Source organism: Miniopterus natalensis, chromosome 4 (assembly GCF_054644295.1).
Source record: "Miniopterus natalensis isolate mMinNat1 chromosome 4, mMinNat1.hap1, whole genome shotgun sequence".
NCBI classification, from domain to species: domain Eukaryota; kingdom Metazoa; phylum Chordata; class Mammalia; order Chiroptera; family Miniopteridae; genus Miniopterus; species Miniopterus natalensis.
In genome coordinates this window covers 63,832,505-63,855,332 of record NC_142084.1, presented here as the reverse complement: position 1 = coordinate 63,855,332, position 22,828 = coordinate 63,832,505, and the positions used below count along the sequence as shown (strand labels likewise).

General features: G+C 48.3%; 2 protein-coding genes and 1 pseudogene across 5 annotated transcripts in view; 1 reads left to right on the top strand and 2 right to left on the bottom strand.

Moving 5' to 3' along the window:
* Positions 1–14,662, bottom strand: part of FZR1 (fizzy and cell division cycle 20 related 1) — a 35,688-nt gene extending 21,026 nt beyond the window's left edge. For 2 of the 3 annotated variants that reach the window (XM_087816638.1, XM_087816639.1), the window contains exon 1: positions 4,073–4,179. The gene's annotated coding sequence lies outside the window, so the exon portion shown is untranslated. Of the gene's footprint in view, positions 1–4,072; positions 4,180–14,640 lie in introns of those variants that run through there. The other variant, XM_016197822.2, reaches the window with a different exon arrangement.
* Positions 11,349–11,987, bottom strand: LOC107525627 (large ribosomal subunit protein eL38 pseudogene; annotated as a pseudogene).
* Positions 14,626–22,063, top strand: DOHH (deoxyhypusine hydroxylase). Of its 2 annotated transcripts, none has more exons than XM_016197826.2 (5): positions 14,626–15,006; positions 17,445–17,763; positions 18,462–18,538; positions 19,135–19,375; positions 19,776–22,063. In XM_016197826.2, the coding sequence occupies exons 2-5, from the start codon at positions 17,490–17,492 to the stop codon at positions 20,093–20,095; spliced, it is 912 nt and encodes a 303-aa protein (XP_016053312.1). In that variant the 5' UTR covers positions 14,626–15,006; positions 17,445–17,489; the 3' UTR covers positions 20,096–22,063. The 2 variants fall into 2 exon arrangements, with proteins under 2 accessions (XP_016053312.1, XP_016053311.1); XM_016197825.2 differs by lacking the exon at positions 14,626–15,006 and adding an exon at positions 15,037–16,359.
* Positions 22,064–22,828: the final 765 nt, after the last annotated feature.

Sequence of the window (22,828 nt, the reverse complement as noted above, 5' to 3'; positions counted from 1 at the left end):
TCTAGGTGAGAAAGCAGGTGGTCCTGAAAAGATGGGGGGTATAAAGAGGAGGGGACCCATGTGATGCTGGGGTTGTAAGGGAGAGGATAGGCAGGAGGGGGGAGGGGCAGGTTTGAAGAAAGAGTGACATCTTCTGGACACTCAACCAGAGGTGCACAGGAGAGATGGACAGAGACACTGGCTACGTGGGCCTGGAGTTCAGGAGTCAGTTTTTGGTGCCAGCAGCAAACAAGGACAGGAAGTTAAGGGTGAAAGGCCATCAAGAAGCATGTACACAGGAGCAAAGAGGCATCTGAGTCCAGATTAACAAGGGCCAACACACAAGAATCTGATCCTAACTGCTCATAGCAACTCTATTCACAAAAAGCAAAAGGTGGAAACAGCTCAAGTGCCACTAACTGGTGGTGGACAAACAAAATGTGCCACATCCATATGGAATATTATTAAGCCATGAAAAGGAATAAAGCACTGACACATTACAACCCTGAAAACATAATGTTCAGTATGAGAAACCAGACACAAAAGGCCACACAGTGTGTGATTCCATTTATGTGAAATGTCCAGAACAGGCAAATCCAGAGACAGAAAATGGATCTGTGGTTGTCAGAGGCTGGGGAGAGGGGAAGGGGTTCCTTTTTGGGCTGATGAAAATGTTCTGGAACTAAATAGAAGTGATAGACGCACAAACTTGTGAACATACTGAAAACCACCAATTGTACGCTTGAAATAGGTGGATTGTATGGCATTAGAATTATATCTGAATAAAGCTGTTACAACAAAAATGAATAAGATAATAAAAAGGAGAGCCAGTGAAGGAAGGAGAAGGACAGATATAATGCACAGGAAGCCAAGAGAGTGGATTCTACATTCTACTTTATTTGGGGAGAGGGATCACTTATTATGTATAACGGTTGAATGGTTAAGTAAAACAATGCACAGTGTGTTCTGTCACTCCATTCACACATGAGGAAACTGAGGCAGGAGAAAGTAGGCACTTGCCAAAAACACAAGGATGTATGGCAATCAAGGGCAACAAACATCCTGGAAAGAGTGCCACATAAGGAAGGGGGAGCTTTGGTCTCAGTGCTCAACAGATGTCTGTGCATTGTAGGGAGGAGCTTTGGGACTTGCCCAGCTCCTATCTACATGTATGGGCAGGCCCTCGCAGTGGCCAAACTCTCAGGGAGGTCGAATGAGGGGTGGGCAGGGTGGTGACCACTGGCCTGTGATAGGACAGAAAACAGACCACAAGCTCTCAGGGCAGAAAAAGGGCCGCCAAACACTCCTTTCTGCTGACTCCCTGTACCAACCCCAAAATGGGCCTGGTTCTCAGCACCCACTCAAGTCATCGTGCTCCAGCTCCAGCCTCTATGCAGGCTCTGGAGACAAAGGCCCTGCCTTCCCAGGGCTCAGTCTAAAATCTGGTCTAGGGTCTCTCCCCTCAGCACTGCTGACACTGGGGCCAGGTCATTCACTGTGAGGGGCTCTCCTGGGCACTATGGGGTGTTGGGCAGCATCCCTGGATCCCACCGACTCAATGCCAGGAGACCCCAATGTGACAACCACAGATGTCCCCAGTTGAGAACTTTTGCTCTCGAAGAGAAAAACTACAGAGGAACTGCAATTTGGCTGGTTCCTAAAAGACCAAGTCCCTTGATCTCAACACCAACCAGGAGTCCCTGAGTGGACTTTAGACCTCCTCAAACTCAGGAGTCTCAAGTGTACAAAACCTGCCTGGCCAGAGATTCCAATAAATAGCACTGGTGGGCGATTTCTGCTGAAACAGAGGAGCCAGTGTGAAATCAATGCAGAGCTACTTCTGAAGCCTCATTAGGTTTTCCTGTTTGCTTCCAGCTACTCCTCCCCCAGCCCCAAACAGCCACCACCAGCAGCCAGGACATGGGTTCGAGAGGAAGGTGTTGAGGGGGAGAGCTGGCCAGCACAGACACCTGAGACACTGCCCCCACCTCAGCAAACCACTTGTCCTTTTTGACCCAAGAACTGTCCAAGGACTAGAACCCTGGTTTTTGGAGGGAGCCGGCCCAAATCCTTAACAAAACTCTCCCAGAGCAATCCAACCTCACTTGTTACACAAAGAAGGTAGTGGCCAGCACACCTGCTTCCACTCTCAGTCCAGAAGGAAATGCCAGTACACTACTGCCAAAACAGAAGGGGCCGTCAACATCAAAGGCCATGATGGTCCAGGAGAAGCTCTGTCCAATAAACAAACTAGGAGACAATGTATCACTCTGGGGACTGCCCCCAGAGGATCTCACCAGCTCCCAGTATGCAAATCTTGCTCCCAACTCCAGGGGAGACCACCCAACCTCCTTCTTTTCAAAGTCCCTCCCACCTGTCTCCACTCCAGGGGGTTGGCTATGTATGCTCTGGGTGGATGGTTTTTCTTTAGGTGAATAGTCCTCATTTAAAGTGTGGTTAAAAAAAAAAGGTGAAGGGATTATGAACTACAAATTGCCAGTTATAAAAACAGTCACAGGGATGTAACATACAGCACAGGGAATATAGTCAATAATATTGTAGTAACTATGATTGGTGCCAGATGGGTACCAGATTTGGCTAGTTCCTAAAGCACAGGTTTGGGCGTGGGTCTGCTGTTCTGGGGCTGAAGTAGAAGGGGCTGCTTTTGGGGAGCAAAGCTATGCCTGCTATTTACAAAAGGATTGTGGAGGGTGTGTGGGAGGGAGGGGGAAGTCATGGGTTGCAGGGGGTTCAGGATGTGGAGGCCACACAGGGCCAGATTTGGGAGACATCATAAGGTATATAAATGTCTTATCACTATGTTGTATACCTAAAACTAGTATAATATTGAATGTCAACTATAATTGAAAACAAAACTATGTTAAGATGGGGGTGGTGGTGAGTACAGCCTCACCAGTGAGAGGCATAAGGACATCACTTGATGGACTGGGGTAAGGGGATCTAGTTCCTAGCCTGAGAGGCACCCTGAACAAGGGGATGATTTTGGGGGAGAATAGAACAGGGAAAAACAGGTTTAGACTGGACATCTGCACAATGGTGGATCTCAGGCATTGGGTTGGGGGCAAGGTCTAGACCGTGCAGGACCAATGCAGGAGTGGGGGGCACAGTTTTTAGTGGGAGAAAACAGCTCTGGCTGAAGAGGGTGTTCCACACTTAGACGGGTGGGGGTGTCTAGGGTGGTGGGTGTCTTGTGCTTGCAGAAGAGAGGGACCCATCCTGGAGCTCAGAGTAGCTGGGCATAGACAGGCCACCTCAGATTTTGGTGGGGTCAACGCCAAAATGGGAGAGCTGGATCCTGGGTGGCTGGGATGGGTCAAGCTGGGAGGGTGGAGGATTAGAAAGCAGAGAGTCTGGGAGTGGGGGGTGTATTTATGCATTCAAACCGCCTTGCCTAAGAGCTTCTATGTGTCAGGAGTGGAGAGGGGTGCGGTGAATACAATGGGGCGCCCAGACTGAGTCTCCACACCTCAGCCTACTTGATTCAGAGTACACAGAGCTCAGACGAATTTTATTGGGGCGGGGGGCTAGTTCGAGCCTGAGTGAGTCACAACAGCTATGGGGGGCTGTTTAAATTTGGAAAGGGCCCGAGCTGGGATGGTCCGAACTTGGAAGACCTGGGTTTGACAAGCCAGAGATGAAAAGTGCAGATTAGAGGCTGGGCCCGCTGTTCTGGGGGTGGTATGGGGAGGTTCCCTTGTTTTTTGCTTTGGGGGACAGAGCTCGGCCCCATGTTTATAAAAGGGTTGCGGTTGATTACTGCCAGGAGAGGTCGACGGCTGAAGGTAATCTGGGTTGGGGACAAGGTCACTCAGGGCCGGGTTTAGGGGTGAGGCTCGGATTTGCGAGTTAAGAAAGTAGTGGGATGCTGAGATCACCCTGGGCCTAGCTCGGCTTGCGGGGGAGGGTGTTCGGGGGTCCGGCCGCCTCCTGGAGGGCCCTAGCTTGGGGGTTGCAGCACAGCCCGTCAGCTCGATTCCAGGGGGCTTTGGGTTGGTCCGCGCCGCCGCCAGGCCCGGCTCGGGGGTCGCGGCTCGGGCCCGGGGGGCGGGTCCACAGATTCCGGCCACCTCACCTGGCTCGCTCCCGTCACCGGCTGGGTCCGTCGGCCCCGCCTCTCCCGGCGCTGCGCCGCGCCGAGCGGAGCAGAGCCGCACCGCCTCCGCTGTCCGCAGCCCCGCCCGGTCCGGCTGCGGCCGCCACAGAAGGGATTCGCAGCTCCGCGCTCCTTAATATGGCGGCGATCGCTGCTCGGCGGCCTCCCGCGCGCTCCCGCGGCCGGCCACCACCCCCCCCCCCCCCGCGCCGGCGCGCTATATGCCGCTGCCACGCGCCACCACGCCTCCGCGCCCCCGGGCCACGCCCACTTCACGGGCTGCGCCTGCGCGCGTTGGGCATCTCGGGAGGACGTGACGTCGCCTACGATTCGAATCCATACAGGAAGCCCAGCTCCACGCGTTGCCAAGGGCAACCGCGAGCGGAAGTGGGTCTGGGGAGGGGCGGAGGTCGCTCCCTGGAATATGGGAAAATCCTCAGTAGAGGATGGTCTCAGAAAGAGGAGCCCAAGGGCAGACGGGCCATAGGATGGAAAGAAGCCAGACCCGCACAGCACTGAAGTAGTCACACCAGGGGATGGGACCCAATGACAGGTGTATGTGCGGGACATGCAAACCCCACTGCTTGCGGACATTCATTCATTCATTCATTCAACACTTACTGCTCCTACTGAGTGCTCCTCCAGGCCCGCCAAGCAGGGAACAACAGAAAAAAATCTCTGCTCCAAAAATGGGCAAAAGATCCCAACAGACAATTCTCCAAAGAAAATAAATGAATGGCCCATAAGCACATGAAAATATGCTCACCATCATTAGTCATTAGGGAAATGCAAATCAATACCGCAGTACAATACCAATTCAAGCATACTAGGAGGGCAATGTTAAAAAAACAGAAGGACCCCCACACCCAGAATACAATAAGTGTTGGCGAAGATGTAGAGCAACTGGAACCCTAAACATATTGCTGGTGGGAATGGGAAATGCTGCACCCACTGTGGAAAACAGCCTGGCATGGTTCTTCAAAAACTTAAGCATAGAGTGACCATATGACCCATCAATTTCACTTCTAAGGTATATAACCAAGAGAATTAAAGAACATGTGTTGAGCCCAGCAGCGTGGCTCAGAGGATGACCATTGACCTATGATCCAGGAGGTCGAGGTTCGATTCCTGATTAGGGCCCATGCCCAGGTTTTGGGCTCAAACCCCAGTAGGGGGCATGCAAGAAGCAGCTGATCAATGACTCCTCATTGATGTTTCTGTCTCTCTCCCTCTCCCTTCCTCTCTCTGAAATCAATATTAAAAAAATAAATAAATAAAGAACATGTGTTCACAGAAATATTTTTACATGAATGTTCATAGCAGCATTATACATAATGGCCAGAAACTGCAAACGAGCCATTAGCGAATGAACGAAGGGGATGACTAAACAGAATGTGGTATATTCATAGCATGGCACAGTGTTTGGCAGTGAAAAGGAGGGAAGCACTGACACGTGCCACAGTATGGATGAGCCTTGAAACCACGATCCTCAGTGAGAGAAGCTGGACACAAAAGGCCACAGAGTGTGTGATGCCATTTCTGTGAAATGTCCAGAACAGGCAAATCCTGTTCTGGGTCAGGAAGCGGATTTGTGGTTGATGGGGGCCTTCTAGGGACTTTCTTATTGGGGTGATGAAAATGTTCTAAAATGGATGTGGTGATGGTTGCACAACCTGAATATGCTAAACTCCACTGAATGATACACTTTAAATGAGTGAATTTTACAGTATGTGAATTATTATTTCAATGAAGTTGTTGTAAAAAAAAAATCCCTTGACTGCCTGGAACTGAATTATGGAGAATAACAAAACCAGGAGAGTAGAAGTGAAGGGTCACGGTCTCAGACACAGTGACCAGGGACGGCCTTGCTGCAGCGATGGCATCTGCACGAAGACTGGAAAGAAAACAGCATACTGTGGCACACTACTGCTGTTCATTCGGTATGAAGTTATATAATGTAAGTACCTGTTTATTTCATTTCAGTGAACTCTGCAGCCACTGTAGGATTTAGAGTAGTGCCATCCGATAGGAATATAACATGAGGCACATAAATAATTTAAAAATTTCTAGTAGCCATGTTTAAAAAGTAAAAAGAAACCAGTGTCATTAATTTAATAATATATTTTATCAACTTGGTATGTCAAACAGTATTTACATTTCAACATGAAATCAAAATCAACAATTATCAATAAGATATTCTGTTACTTTTCTCATACTAGGTCTTAAAACCCAGTGTGTATTGTATCTTTTCAGCTTATCTCCATTTGGGTGCTAATTTGCACTGGGAATACTTGATCTCTATTTATGTTTTATAAAATTTCATAGACTCCGGGTGTTTTAAGAATGCTTAAGAGTTTTCCAATAACTGAATCAAATATTATATTTTTTCATTTCCATTTAAATTACTTAAAATTTTAGGCCCTGGCAGGGTAGCTCAGTTGGTTAGAGCACTGTCCCAATATGTCAAAGTTGTGGGTTCAATCCCCAGTTAGGGCATATACAAGAAGCAACCAGTGAATGCATAAATAAGTGGAGCAACAAATTGATGTTTCTCTCCTTCTCTCTCCCTTCCTCTCTCTCTCTCTGAAAATCAATAAATAAAATTTAAAACAATTTTTTTAAGTTAAAGATTCAACTCTGTAGTGGCTACATTTTAAATGCTCTGTAGCCACAGTTAGCCAATAGCTACCACATTGGATGGTGCTGATATAGAATGTGTAGATCACAGAAAATTCTTTTGGACAAAGAAGGTACAGGCCCAGCCGGGCGTAGCTCAGCGGTTGAGCATCGACCTAGGATCCAGGAGATCGTGGTTCGATTCTCGGTCAGGGCACATGTCCAGGTTGCGGGCTCGATCCCCAGTCAGGGGCATGCAGGAGGCAGCCGATCAATGACTCTCATCATTGATGTTTCTCTCTCTCCCTCTCCCTTCCTCTCTCTGAAATCAATAAAGACATATATGTAAAAAAACAAGGTCCAGGACAGTGCCAGGCACAGAGGAGAGCAATAAATGTCAAATGAAGAAACTTCTTGACTATCTGCCCTTCCAGACGAGGGCCGATTTATCTCTTTCCTCAAGCCCAGTACCAGATTCAATAAACATGTGTCTAATATTTACTGCTCCTCGCACCAAACCCAGATTATCAACATTCCAGCTAACATGTGACATGTAGAACGAAACAAAATGATTCAGATGCATTGCACCTTTTAAAAAATTCTGATGATGATGAAAAAGTGTCCACATCCACAATACTTCTCCTTTCCGTTTCAGACAAAACTGGGTGCACATCCAGGGGGTGAAGGAAAGTGAGCAAATTTTATCTGAATCAGAATTCCACTGCTGCCACCTGACTTGGTTGTTTTATACCCAATAAAGACAGCATTAGACAGGGCTGGGATGGGAGTTATGCACAGGTCAAGGTGGATCCTGTCTTTATGTAAAAGTATGGATTTCTTTTTGCATTAATTTTTATTTTTTAAATTATTGCTGGAGGGATCTGTTATAGAAGGACAACACAGGAGATCATTGTGCATTGGCTTCTGACTGCTGCTATAACAACCATAAACCTAGTAGCTTCAAATGACACAAATTTATTATTTTACCTTCTGTAAGGCAGGAGTTCGAGAAGGGTCTCCCAAGGCTAAACCCAGGTGTGGTTAGGGCTGGCCTTTCTGGAGTGTCCAGGGAGAACTGTTTCCAGGCTTTTCCAGCTTCTAGAGGCATGGCATCCCTGGCTCCTGGCCCTTCCCTCCATCCTCACAGCCAGCTCTGACCCTGACCCTCCTGCTTCCTTCTTCTGAGGACCCTGCAATGCCACTGGGCCTCTGGGTAATCCAGGATCATCCCATCCCCATTTTAGGGTCCTTGATTTAATCCCTTTTATGCCACATAGAACAATATATTCACAGGTTCTGGGGATGCGGGCATGGATGTCCTTTGGGGGGTCATTATTCAGCCTGCCACATTTTTGGTGTTGGCACGGTTTTTATATTATCACTGTGGTGTAGACACACACACCTACACAGTAACAGAGTTGTGTAGAACTTAATACACACATATAATGGGTATAAGGAAAAATGGAGAAATCTGAATAAGATTGGTGTATTGTGTCAATGTCAATATCCTGGTCATGATATTATACTAATGTTTTGCTTGTGTTTTGTACCAGTTAGCATTGGGGAAAACTGGGTGAAGGGTACACCGCATTTTCCGTATTAGTTCTTATAGCTGTATGTGAACCTACAATGATCTCAGTACAAATGTCAAAAATTTTCTTTTGTTAATCCTCACTTGAGGATATTTTTTCCATTGAGTTTTAGAAAGTGGAAGGGAGGAGGGAGAGGGGAGGGAGGGAGGGAAGGAGAGAGAGGGAGAGAGAGAGCAATGTGAGAGAGCAATGTGAGAGAGATATATTGATTGGTTGCCCCTTGCATGTGCCCCAACTGGGGCTGGGGATTGAACCTGCAACCCGGGTACTTGCCCTTGACTGGAAATTGAACTTGCGATCCTTCAGTGTGCAGGCTGACGCTCTAACTACTGAGCACAATGGCCAGGGTGATGTCAATTTTAAAAAGATAAAAAATTGCATTAAGATATTACTGATCTAATTTACTGAGTTTTTTGGGGCAATTTTCAATTTTGTGCTCATCCCCCCCGCTCCACACTGCTGAAAATTGTGTCCTCTCTCTGATCCTGCTTGTGAATAGCATTGTGTGATTCTTATTTATTTCACCCTTTTTTAGCAGAGGTTCACATTTTGACAAACTAGAAGTCCAGAGGGGTGACAGAGCCCAGTAAACATTCAGTAAATTGTTCCTGGGCTCTGCACTGGATACAGAGAGAAAAGAGGGGACCAGAGTCCAGAGAAAGTCTCTCACTCCACCTGGGTTGGGGCAAGAGGCCAGGTTGGATGCCCACACTGAAATCAGAACTATAATTAAGTGTGGTGGGTTCAACTGTGTCCCTCAAAATGATATGTCCACATTCTGACCCCTGGTACCTGGAAATGGGACCTTATTTGGAAACTGGGTCTTCACAGATGGAATCAAGTTAAGGTGAGGTCATACTGGAGTAGGGTGAACCCCCAATCCAGTTACTGATGTTCTTATAGGAAGAGGGAAAGTTGGACACAGACACAAAGACACAGCCACCGGAAAACGAGGAAGAGGCTAGAGTGAGGTATCTACAAGCCAAGGACTGGTGGCCATCACCAAAGGCTGGAAGAGACAGGAAGCACCCTTCTCTGGTACCTTCAGAGGGAGTACGGCCCTGCTGTCACCCTGAGTTTGGATTCCTGGCTTCCAGAGCTTTGCTCAAGTGTAGAGAAGGCCTAGAACAGAAGGTGTGGGAAGGTGCAGGTTTCTTTCCTGCTATCAGGTTCTCACAGGTCTGCAGGCCCAAGGTTCCAAGTTCCCTGACAGACATAGACCTTGCTTTTGGGTGTGGCTTCCATATCTGCTTCCTGCACCCCCGGGCCTATCTCCTTCCCCCAGGGTAGACTTGGGGCTGACCACTCCTGGCCTATTGCCCTGTAGTCTTCCAGAATCAAAATAAGTGTAAACATTAGCCTGAGCCACAAAACGTTATCGAGATGGTGTACTTGCAAGCCAGCAAGGTCGGCTGCAAAGCCAGTTATCTAGGGTCAGCTTTAGAATGCACAGAAAGACGATATAATAATCATTGGAATGTCAGCTTCATTTGTGATATGAATGACTGAACATCTTAAACCTGTAGCTGGCCTATCAGACTTTGTTACTAAGAATGGCATATTTAACCCATTATTTACTGAAATTTTTCTTGATTGATTTGAGAGAGACAGGAAAGGAGAGAGAGACAGGCAGAGAGAAACATCAGTTTGTTGTTCTACCTATTTATGCATTCACTGGTTGATTCCTGCATGCCCCTGACCGGGGATCAAACCCTCAGCCTTGGAGTATCTGGATGATGCTCTAACTAACTGAACAACTGAGCTACCTGGCCAGGGCTGATCCATTATTTTGTTGTTGTTAATCCTCACCTGAGGATATTTTTTCCATTGGTTTTTAGAGAGAGTGGAAGGGAGGGAGAGAGGGACAGAGAGAAACATCGATGTGAGAGAGACACATCAACTGGTTGCCTCCCCCCCCCAACTGGGGCAGGAGATCAAACCTGCAACCAGGGTATGTGCCCTTGACTGGGAACCAAACCCACGACCCTTTAGAGTCAGGGGAAGGGAGGGGGGGAGAGAGAGAGAAACATCGACCATCTGCCTCCCGCATGCCCCCTACCAGGGATGGCGCCTGCAACCCAGGCATGTGCCCTGACCCGAATAGAACCAGCAACCTTTTGACCCATGGGACAACTCCCAACCAACTCAGCCACACGGGCCAGGGCTATTTAATTAGTCCCCCTATTGATGAATGATTCATTTATTCCTTCCTCAAATGTTTATTCAGCACATACTATGTGCCAGGTGTGTAATAGTTGCTGGGGGCCCACTTAGTGATGTGCTGGAGCCCGTGTGTATTGACTTCCAAGAGTCACTGTTTGGAATTAATGAGTGGACCATGGTGGGACAATTTTCACCACAGGTGCTGGCAAACACTACAAATCAGGGCTCTATTTTTATTTTCCAGTCAGACTGTATCATATCATGGAGAACAAAGCAGACAAAAATCCCTGCTCTCATGGTAATTATATTCTAGTGGGGAAGACAGTAATGAAAATAACTAGAAAGGCATACAGTAAAATACAGATGCTATGAAGGAAAATTAAGCAGGGAACTAGACAAAGGAATGCTAGGGGTCCAGTTATGATTTAAGTTAAAGTGCTCAGGGAAGGCTTCATTGAGGAGGTAACATTTGAGTAAAGAAGCAAGCGTTTCAGGGAAGGAGTGAACAGAGATATTTGGAGGAAAAAATGTTTCAGGTGGAGTGAACAGCATGTGCGAAGGAGGAGCAGCAGGAGGTTCATGTGGCTGGAGCAGAGGGAACGAGGGGGAGAGAGGGAGGAGATGAGAGCAGGGAGGGGCGCAGGTCATGCAGGGGCTAGGGGCATCTGAGAGGACTTGGGCTTTTACCTCAAAGGAGGTAGGAGCCGTGAAGGGTTGTGAGCACAGCAGAGATGGGACCTGAGTTGGGTGCTCACAGGCGCCCTGCGGTGGCTGCTTCGGAGAGCACAGGCTGCAGGAAAAGAGGGTGGGAGCCCAGGATCCAGGGCAGAGGGGACTGGCACCCCTCAGGTAAGTGATGATGGGGCCTGCCCGGACCCCGAGGAGGCAGAGGAGGGGCTGTTAGTGTTTTTCCTCCCCCCCCCCCATTTAAAATAATGCAATGATGTTACAGTTCATTTTTTTAATTTTTAAAAATTTTTAACATTTTAATACAGTTCAGATTTCTCTGTTTCATTTCAGCTCCTTCACTGCCAAACCTGTAGGCAGGGACTGCTTCAGTTTCTCTGCCTTCTCTTTGTGTTGATCAAGATATAAAGGTATCTACTGCATCAGACTTTAAACTTCACATTATTTTTCTTGGTCTTGGCAGATCTGGTATCCATTTGCCTGGCTGTGAGCAGGAAGTCCCTGATTTCTTCAATTTTGCGAGGCATGGCTGGGAGGCACACAGAGAGCCTGTGGCTGGCATCTCAGGTTACCCTGCTATTCTCCATGTACCCCCCAAGAGGCACTCACAGCAAGTGGCAAGAAGTGAAGAGCCATTTTCATTTTTAAAAAACACTGCTGTAGTGCTGGCTTTGGCAGCACATATACTAAAAATCAAAAAACACACACACTGCTGTCATAAATTCGTCAAAATGGATTTGCAGACTCAAAGGTTTTGCATTTAAAAGTTAAAACAGGCCTGGCCAGCATGGCTCAGCAGTTGAGCATTGACCTAGGATCCAGGAGATGGAGGTTCGATTCCTGGTCAGGGCACATGCCGGGGGTTGCAGGCTTGATCCCCAGCAGGGGGCGTGCAGGAGGCAGCTGATCAATGACTCTCTCATCACTGACGTTTCTATTTCTCTCTCTCCCTCTCCTTTCCTCTCTCTCAAATCAATAAAGACATATCCAAAAACAGAAATTTAAAAGTTAAAACATTTCAAATATTTAAGTTTGAAATCTTCGAACACTAAGAATAGAAGTAGCCTTCCTTCCCCATCACCAATTTTTCTAACAGTTTATTATGAAAACTTTCAAGTGCATAGAAAAGTTGAAAGAATTTTACAGTGAATTGTCATATGCCCACAGTCCACTTTCTCCAATTGCCATTTTCTATATCTGCTCTATTATATACCTATCCATAAATATATCAATTTTTATGCATCTCAAAATATACCACACTTATTAGGATGGCTATAAAAAATTGGAAAATAAGTGTTGGTGAGAATGTGGACAAATTGGAACCTTTGTGCACCGTTGGTAGGAATGTAAAAGGGTGTAGCTGCTGTGGAAAAGTTGGCAGTTTCTCAAAAAGTTAAACATAGAGTTACCATATGACCCAATAATTCCACTCCTAGGTACTTGCACAGCCATGTACACTGAAGCATGATATACAATAGCCAAAAGGTGGGAACAACCTATGTCTATCAATAGATGAATAGATAAACAAAATGTGGTCTATGCACTACAATAGAATATTATTCAGCCTTGAAAAAAGGAAGGACATTCTGACAAACGTTACCATGTGGATGAACCTTGTGGGTATTATGCTCAGTGAAATAAGCCAGACACAAAAGGACAAATATTGTGCGATTCCACTTTATGAGGTCCCTAGAGGTGACAAATTCATAGAGGCAGAAAAATATAATAGAGGTTGACAGGGCCTGAGGCCACTGTGACTAATGCTGCTATGAACATGGGTGTACAATTGAGTCCCTGCTTTCATTTCTCTTGAGTGTATACCTATGTTAATTTTTTGAGGAACCACCATACTGATTTGACATAGTTGCCTGAAAACTCTCTTTTTCTTGTGTGGACAGTATCCTGGTGACAGCCAGTGGTGGCTTGGACCATCATGGGGGAAGTGGCTAGTGACTAGATTCAAACTCTATTTCAGAGGTAGAGTCGACAGGACTGTGGATGGACAGGATGGGGAGGCTAATGATCAGTGGCCACTCCATTCCCCCCACCCCCCAGTTACTCAAGTCAACATCCTTGTACTTATCCTTGACAGGATAAGACTCTCCCAAATTTCATATCCAGTCCACCTGCAAACCTGTTTGCTCCATCTTCAAAATTAACCCAGAATCCCATTGTCTGCTTTTTTCACACATCAGCCTGAATGATCCTTTTTTAAAAAAAATCCTCACTCGAGGATATGCTTTAGAGAGAGGAAGAGAGAGAGAGGGAGAGAGAGACGGAGGGAGAGAGACTTCAATCGTCTGCTTCCCCTATGTGCCCTGACCCGGGATAGAATCCTAGAATCCACAACCCAGGAATAGAATCCACAACCTTTTTTGGTATAGCGATAACGTTCCACTAACAGATCCACCTGGCCAGGGCCTGAATGATCCTCTTAACACCTAAGTCAGGGCATGTCTTTCCCAGATTATGACAAGACCCTGGCTTCTCAAGGGTAAAGCCTGCAGGTTGTCTTGTTCTCAGCATCTGTAGAGTAAATGAATTGTCTTTTTTAAATCCCTCAGTTCCAGCGGTTTTGCTCAGTGGTTAGAGCTTCCTCCTGAGGACTGAAAGGTCCTGGGTTTGAATCCCACCAAAACCCAATCAGTGTCTCTCTGTCTCCCCCACTTCCATTCTCTCTGAAAAGCAAAGAGGCCCACACCAAGACACATCATAATTAAAATGCCAAAGGTTAAAGACAAAGAGAGAATCTTAAAAGCAGCAAGAGAAAAGCAGTTAGTTACCTACAAGGGCGCACCCATACAACTGTCCGCTGGTTTCTCAACAGAAACTTTGCAGGCCAGAAGGGAGTGGCAAGAACTATTCAAAATAATGAAAACCAAGAACCTACAATCAAGATTACTCTACCCAGCAAAGCTATCATTTAGAACTTAAGGACAGATAAAGAGCTTCACAGATAAGTAAAGCTAAAGGAGTTCATCACCACCAAACCAGTACTACATGAAATGCTGAAGGGTGTTCTTTAAGAAGAAGCTAATGAACAAAAGAATCTGACAAACAAACTAGACCCAGAGACACTGAAGCATGCAACAGACGGCTGTATCGCAAAGGGAAGAGGGAACGGGAGTGGGGTGGGTGGGAAGAGACTAACCAAAGAAGTTATATGCATAACCCTGTACACAGACAATAATGGGGTGAAGGCCTGGGGAAGGGGGTGTGAGCGAGGTGGAGGGGGTCAATGGGAGAAAAAATGGGATACCTATAATACCTTCAACAATAAAGATAAATTTTTTAAAAAAGGCAATGGAAAAAATGTCTTTGGGTGAGGATCGAAAAATGAATATTTAAATAAATAAATAAATGCCTCGGTCCCCAGTCTTGGCCACGCCCTAGAACTTTGACCACGCCCCCGGGACCCTGCGCATGCTCCGTGGCTAAGCACCGCTCGCCCCACCCCCGCCCCGCTCCCGGGGCTGAATGGGCACAAACCTTTTCCACTTATATCTGGCGCGGGAGGCTGCGGAGACACGCTCCTGGGAAAGGATGGGCGTTGGGCTCCGCCTTCCCTGAAGAATACTATTCTCAGGCGCCGCCTGGTGTGGAGTGTGCGCTCTAGTGCCGGCGCCGACTCGCGCTTCGGGCCTCCTCCGCCACAGAGCCTTTGGCTGCCCCGTCTCCCACCTTCCGGCGCTGCGTTGGTGCCGTCCGTTCAGGTCACGTGGCGGCAACATGGCGGCTCCTAGAGCACACGGCAAGCTTCGCGGCCCTTGAGGCGGAGGCGGAGGCGGCGGGAGCGGACCGGGCGTGCGGGTTCTGCGTCTCTGGAGCTCAGGTGTACCCGCGGCTGGGAGCACGGTGCGGAGCCCGGACCTGGCGGGCGGACACGGGGAGGACGCCTCGTTGGGGGGGCGCGGCGCCCGGCTCCGGGAGTCTGGCTGGCGGTTTGCGGCCACTCCTTGAGTCCCGGCGAGCTCTTCCCCCCGTCTTCTAGGGACCCGGTTTCCCGGGATGCCTTTGCTGGGGGCCCAGCGCGTGTTGGGGGTACCATATCAGAAGACTTCTTTCTTGGGGTCCTGGGAGAACCAGTTTGTGAGGGACCCGGGTAGACAGATCTTCAGGCATCTGGTTCCCTGGAGTCTTTCAAGGAGAAGGATCCTGCTAGCAGTCCTGAGGGGTTCCATGTGGGGCAACCCCTAAGGGTGAGGGGGGGAGCCTCTTTACTCGAGAGATCTTTTCGTTGAGAATTCTTGGTATAGAGAGGTCTTTAGGAGGGGAAGGGATTTCGAGGATCCAGGTCTCCTCTTCCTCTATGCCTTACTAATTCATCTTGCCTGTCTCTCAGACCTTCACAGGGGTGAGTGGATTTCCACATTCTGCTTTGGTTGGGGGCTGATTCCGTCAACCCCATGCCCACACCCTAGTCCCCCTTCCCGCTAAGAAATAGGCCCCAGGTGTGAGCTGTGGGCTTCCAGGTGGTAGGTGTACTCTCGTCCTCCTGAGCACAGAGGCGGGTGTGGGGCTCCTTGCAGAAATGTTTAATACTAGCTCAGGTTTTTTAAGTGCACACTGGGTGCCAGTGCTTGTGCTTGGTGCTCTGTGAGGGTAACTTCATTCACAGTAACTCTGTGAGGTCCCAGTGCCCCTTTAGCCCGTTTTACAGATGTTGGCAGATTTATACTGTGTATAAAGTGTTTAGTAACAGGCATGGCAGGCAGTAAATGTTCAATTCATCCGACAAATATTTATCAGGAGTCCTGGGTCCTGTCTGCCCTTGACTTGCTGTGGCTCACTCCTGGCTTCTATGGATTCTGATTATCCCTCTTTCAGGAGTCGCCTCCTTTGATGGTCACCTGTGTTCAAGCAGCTGTACCTCCCTCCCTTGTTAAACCCTGGGTGGGACCTGCTGACGCTGCTGGGAGCCAGAGGGCTGCTGGCATGCTGCAGCTTGCTTGTCATGTTTATTACACAGCCTCCAGGTCCTCATTGGTCTAGAGGACTGAGAGGGGAACCCTCCTTCCAGCCTCAGCTGTGTCTTTTCATCTTATTTCATCCAGTCAACACAGCGTCTGATTTAGGGCTTGACTCTGGAACCCAGCCACCTGGATTTATAACTTCATGTTGTTTCTAAGCAAGTCATTAACCTCTCTGTGCTTCTGTTTCCTCTCCTGTAAAATGATGCCAGTCCTGGTACCTGTCTCATCTGGTGTGGTGAGAATTAAATTATTTCATAGCTATAAAGGGCTTAGAAGAAGTGTTTAGCACATAGCACATGCTCTGTAAATGTCAGCTGCTGTTACTGTTAGGGTTATTGTTCTTATTGAGGACCTTCTGTGTGCTGACAATACAGCAGTGACTGAGAGAAACTCCATCCCTGCTTATAGTGAGGGATCAGAAGGACCGTAATCAGCTAAACCAATAAATATTCAATATGGTATCTAGTAGTGGTAAGTGCTTCAAAGAAAAGATAAAGCAGACCAAGGGAAAAGATATAGAGGAGTAACATTGAAGATTGTAATCAGGGAAGACTTCCCTGAAGAGGTAACATTTGAGACTCAAGGAAGTGAGAGAGCATGGGGGCATTTTGGGAAGAGTGTTCCTGAGGGAGAGAACAGCTCATCAAAGGCCCTGGGGCAGGACTGTGCCTGGTGTGTTGGAGGAACAGTGAGGAGGCCTGTTCGGTGGAACGAAATGAGCGAGGGGAGAGGGATGAAGTGAGGATGGGGAGGGGACAGGGGCAGGTCATATAAGGTCCTTTGGGACTCTCAAGGAGTTTGAGGTAGTGAGGCACCATAGGAGGATTTTGCAAGAGAGTCACATGGTTCATTTATATGCTGAAAGGATTCCTGTATTATTAGTTACCTGTGCTGTGTAACAAATTTACACAGTGTTTCTTATGACCTACCCTCAGAAGTCACACTGCCATATCTTCCATATTCTATTGTTTACACAGGTCAGCCCTATTCATTGTGGGAGGGTGCCACACAGGGCACTGATACCAAGAGGTGGGGGCCATTGGGAGTTATCTTGGGAACCAACTTCCACAGTCCCTTTGGCTGCTGTGTGGAGAGCAGACCCTTGGAGGTCATTGCTGATATATAGGCCAAAGGCCCAGAGAGGGAAAGTAACTTAGGGAGGTCTACGCATTAAGAAGGTAGGGCCAGACCCAGACTTTCAACCTAGATACTCAGAATGGACAGCAGGTAGGAAGCCACTTCTCCAGGTTCTAAATGAAATGGACATGTCATTGAGCAGAAGGATGCCTCTAACCTGGCCTTTTGCTTTTCCATGGTAAGGTTCTTGTGCCTGAGAGGAGACAAGGAAGGAAAAAGGCGTGTGCTATGGTGACCAAGCAGGAGGTGGAGGCCATTGGGCAGACTCTGGTGGACCCCCAGCAGCCCTTGCAAGCCCGGTTCCGGGCGCTCTTCACACTTAGAGGGCTTGGTGGCCTGGACGCCATTGACTGGATCAGCCGGGCCTTCAGTGATGACTCTGTCCTGCTCAAGCATGAGCTGGCCTACTGCTTGGGTCAGATGCAGGACCGCCGGGCCATCCCTGTGCTGGTAGATGTGCTGCGGGACACCTGCCAGGAGCCCATGGTGCGCCACGAAGCAGGTGAGTGGCGAGGTGAGGGAATGGGCACCCGTCTGCCTCTTGCGTCAACTCATACACGATCCAAACCAGGGCTCAGCAAATCTTCTCTGTAAAGGGTGGTAAGTATTTTCAGTCCTGCTGGCCAGACAGGCTGTTGCCACAACTCAATTCTACCATTGTAGCATAAAAGCCACCATAAAACAGTCAACAGATGGGTGTTGACACATGCCAGTATTTCATTGGTGCTGAGATTTGAATTTCATATAATTTTCACGTGCCATGGAATATTATCCCTTTGATTAAAAAAAAATTTTTTTAGCCCTGGCTGTTGTGGCTTAGTGGTTAGAATGTTGTCCCATGCACAGAAGGGTCATGGGTTTGATTTCCTATCAGGGCACATACCCAGGTTGTGGTTTCGATCCCCAGTTGGGGCTTGTGTGTGAGGCAACTGATTGATGCTTCTTTCTCCCTCTCTTTCTAGAATCAATGAAAAACAGCCTCGAGTGAGAATTAAAAAAATAACTTTTTTTTTTTTAAACTATAAAAACCATTCTATACATATAAAAACAGTTGGTGGGCTATAGATTGCCAACCCCTTTTTCATCTACTCATTTCATTCACTGGACAAATGTTTTTTGAGTGCCTATTGTGAGCTGCTTTGAGGTGCCCAGATCCTTTCTACTAATCAACATGCGCTCTCTCTGCCTGGTTCTTCTTAGGGGAGGCCTTGGGGGCCATCGGGGACCCAGAAGTTTTGGATATCCTGAAGCAGTACTCGACCGACCCTGTTGTCGAGGTAACTGGGCCAGGCCCTCCCTCTCCCTGCCCTCGCCTGGACCAGCCTCAGACCCTGGGTCTGTTTGCCATGATGACTACTTGGCTAGGGATTCTGGGGAGAGGTGGTAGTCTGGATGAGTACAGGCTGCTGCCAAATGAGGCAAAATGAACACTTCATTTCCATCAAAACCTGCCCTGCTCAGCTCACCTGTCCCAGGCTTTTAGCCACTGCGGAACTGTCGTTACCTCTCTGGCACCTCCACCGTCCATCCTTCTCATGGTCTCTCATCACCTTTATGATAAAATCCGAAGTCCTCACTGTGTCCCACACACCCTAAATAGTCTGTTCTGACCACCTGTAGTCAGGTCACCTCTGTGGTTAACTCCCCCTCAGCTTTTCCCTGACAGGTCCGGCAGGTCCTGCCTCAGGGTCTTTGCATTGGACGTTTCCACCTGACTCCATCTCTCACTTGGTTCTGATGTCACCTCCACATTGATCTGTTCCCTGGCCCTGTCTCTCTCATCACTTCCTAATTACCCCGGAGGATAGGGAAGGGGGCCTGTGAGGCCCACCGCCATGTCCCCAGGGGCCACCTACCACCCCTTTCTCTGCAGGTGGCTGAGACGTGCCAGTTGGCTGTCTGTCGACTGGAGTGGCTGCAGCAATGCAGTGGGAAGCCAGCAGCAGTAGGGCCCTACCTCTCAGTGGACCCGGCTCCTCCAGCCAAGGAGCATGATGTGGGGCGGCTGCGGGAAGCGCTGCTGGATGAAGCCCTGCCACTCTTTGACCGATACCGAGCCATGTTTGCCCTGCGAGATGCTGGTGGCAAGGAGGCTGCCCTGGCACTGGCTGAGGGTGAGGAAGGGCCCCTGGGTGAGGTCTAGTGCCTACATCTGTGACATGGAACAACTTGTTCCAGGGGATGTGTACCCTGGGCCTGGCCTGCAGCACTTCCCCATGGGCTTTACACAAATTAACTCCTCAGAGGTGGGTGGGCAGTCTTATTACCCCCATTCTCCATGGGTGTTACTGAGGCCCAGAAAGGCAAGGAGATGTGCTTGAGGTTACACAGGCAGTCAGCAGACTTAGGATTTGACCCTCGGCAGCCTGGCTCCAGAGTCCTTAACCTCTTCCTGTTATTACTTTACCCCTTGGGTGCCCAGCTCCTTGTCCCCCCCCCCCCCCCCCGTCCTCACCTGCTTTGATGTCACTACCCAGCCAGTGATTTCTCTGTCTCCCCTACTCCCTCCCACAGGCTTGCGCTGTGGCAGCGCCCTCTTTCGCCATGAAATTGGCTACGTTCTGGGTCAGCTGCAGCACGAGGCGGCTGTGCCCCAGCTGGCTGCGGCCCTGGCCCAGAGGACTGAGAGCCCCATGGTGCGACATGAGTGTGCGGAGGCCCTGGGAGCCATAGCCAAGCCCACCTGCCTGGCTGCTCTGCGGGCCCACATGGCCGACCCCGAGCGTGTGGTGCGGGAGAGCTGTGAGGTGGCCCTGGACATGTACGAGTATGAGATGGGATCGGCCTTCCAGTATGCAGATGGGCTGGAGCAGTTGCACTCGCCCCCCTCTTAGAGCTACCGCCAGCCTGGCCCTCTCCCCTAAGGACTCAGTATATAAACAGAATTGTGTGATTTGGATCTTGCTTCCCTGGCTCCCTAAACCTGTTCACTTGGGCAGACCTCAGATGCTTTCGCATCTTGAGCCCCCCACTCCCGGGGCAGGCTGAGGTCTCCATTGTCCCCTACTGAGGGGCCTAGCACAGGTGCAGTGCACCAGGTGGAATATCAGCATGGGAGGAGGATCTGGGTGCGGGGTGCTATGCTCTGGGGAGGCTGGGTTGCCCAGCTTCTTCAGGAATGAGGGTGTCTGGATAAAGGCACTGTGGGGAAACCTGTGCCCAGTGGGCCTGGGCAGGGTCTGGGCCTCTAACTCCCACTCCAGGCCCTGGGTGGGCTGGGCTAGGGACTTGGGTCAAGTAACAGGCCCCAGGTCACTGCTTAAGTGGAATATTAAATTATTTTTGCCAAGCAATCACTGTGTGTGTTGGGAGGCTGTGAGGCTTAAGCTGGCTGCTCAAGGAACGTCTAAGTGTGTGTGGGGGGGGCTGCAGGGCATTTGGAGAGCTCAGCTCAGCTCTGCGATCTGCCCTGTGCTGGACAACATGTGACCAATGCAGGCCTGTGTCCCGCTTCATCACCATTCCTTGGCACAACGTCTAGTCAGTCCCCCACATTTCTCCTGCTTTCTATGGGTCAACAACAACCCTGATGCAGGTGGAGGGGATTCCATGAGGGCACAGGTACCAAGAGGTATGGTCCTTGGGCACAGCTACAGTGGTACCTTTGTTTTCTAATGTAATCCATTCCGGAAGACCGAGTTCTGAAACGTTTGAAAAACCGAGGCAAAGTAGAAAGTAATGCAAAATGGATTAATTCGTCCTAGACCTTTAAAATCAACCCCTAAAACAGCAATTTAACATAAATCTTACTATCTAATGATACCACAGATCCATAAAATGATACACAATGAAAATGTAATTTTTTCTTATCTGCAGTGATGATAGTCATTGTTTGGATGGGGGGATCCCCTGCAATAATCACAATAGGTGACTGTTCTTCAGGTGTTCTGTGGTCCTCTTCCAGAATCACTGCAGGTGACTCCTCCCCTGCCATTCCTTCCCTTGATTTTTTTACACCATTGACACCTGGTTCAGACTCACTGGATCTTTTCCTTACTAAAAATTTTTCAAGTGACATTTGTTTTTTCTGATGTTTTAAAATTTGTCTAAAGTGAGACAGCATTATCATTGAAAGTTTAGTGGCATGATGTACAGCAGCTTTATCAGGGTGATAATTTTTCAACAAAAACCCATTTTGCACACATTTCTTTGATCAGTGCAATAGAAACACTTTCTCTTCCCTCCTCTGAAGACAGTTCCTCAATTGCCACCTGTTGCTGCTCCATCAAAATGCTTTGAAGTTCTGTGGCACGTCCAGGCTTGTGCTCCACTAACTGCCACATCATCACTACTCACTCCCAAGCCCATGGCCTTTCCCAGAGACACGATATCCTCAACAAAAGGAGCGTCCTCTTCAACATCCTCAAATACACGTTCAGGGACAGCTTCTGGCCAGTTTCTTCTATGCTGACTTCATTGTTCCATGCTTTGTCTATGAGATGTAAGCAAAGTAGGATATTGAAATGATTCTTCCAGAACTCTGTTAGCTCTGTGTCCAAGGTCATCTCAAAGCACCTTTGGAACAGTGCTTTGGTATAAAGCTGCTTAAAATTAGATATGACCTGCTGGTGTATGGGCTGGATGAGTGGAGTCATGTTGGGGGCGCAAAAACTTTAAAACTGAACTCTTCCATCAACTTGCCCTCCAAGCCTGGAGGGTGAACTGGAGCATTACCCATAACAAGCCGGCACTTCATTGGAAGGTTTTTGTCTTGGAGGTATTTTTTTACACTTGGCCCAAACACTTCATGAACCGACTCAATAAAAAATTGCCTGGTTACCCAAACTTTGCTGTTTGCCCTACACGTCACGTGCAATTTGCTTTTTATGACGTTTTTCTTAAATACACTGGGGGGTCTCAGAATGGTAGACTAGCAAAGGCTTCAACTTAAAACCTCCACTTGTGTTCCCACAAAATAAAAGCCTGTGTTTCATGGGATTGTGTCCTGGCAATGCTTTCTCCTCCTTTGTTATGTAGGTCCTCTGGCATTTTCTTATAAAAGAGGCCTATCTCATCACAGTTGAAAACTTACTGGGGAAGGAAACCCTCTGCCTCTACTTAACCTTTAAATTCCAAAACAAATTGGTCAGCGTCTTTGTTGGTACTGGCAGCTTCACCGTGTCTCACCATGCTGTGAATGCCACTTAAACTTTTCAAACCACTCTACTTGCTTTGTAAATATCACTCTCAGCACTTGTTCCAGGGGTGTTTTTGATGAGGTCAGCATGCAAATATAAGCTTTTTCACAAATCATGCTCTCAGAAATGCTGTCATCGGCCAGCTGTTTTTCATTTATCCATATGAAAAGCAACTTTCCCACTTCTCCAATTGTCTGTGTTCTTTGTCTTGTGTTTTAACACCTCTTGCAACATTGGCTCCTTTAATGGCTTATTTTTTAAGATGGTACAAATTGTAGATTTGGCCATACAAATTGTGTTGCCAGAACACATAAACGGACACCACTTTCATGTTTGGAAATAATTCCCTTCTTCACCTCTATTGCTGTTAATGATTCTCTTGGCTTTACAGCTTTTATCATTTCTCATAGCAAGGGGATTGGCAGAGGG

Excerpts from the sequence above, each read along its gene's own strand:
- DOHH (XM_016197825.2), top strand. The coding sequence starts at position 16,267 with ATGTTGTTTCTAAGCAAGTCATTAACCTCTCTGTGCTTCTGTTTCCTC. Across the intron at positions 16,360-17,444 it reads TACCTGTCTCATCTGGTGTG|GTTCTTGTGCCTGAGAGGAG; the intron begins GTGAGAATTAAA and ends TTCCATGGTAAG. Across the intron at positions 18,539-19,134 it reads CGACCGACCCTGTTGTCGAG|GTGGCTGAGACGTGCCAGTT; the intron begins GTAACTGGGCCA and ends CTTTCTCTGCAG.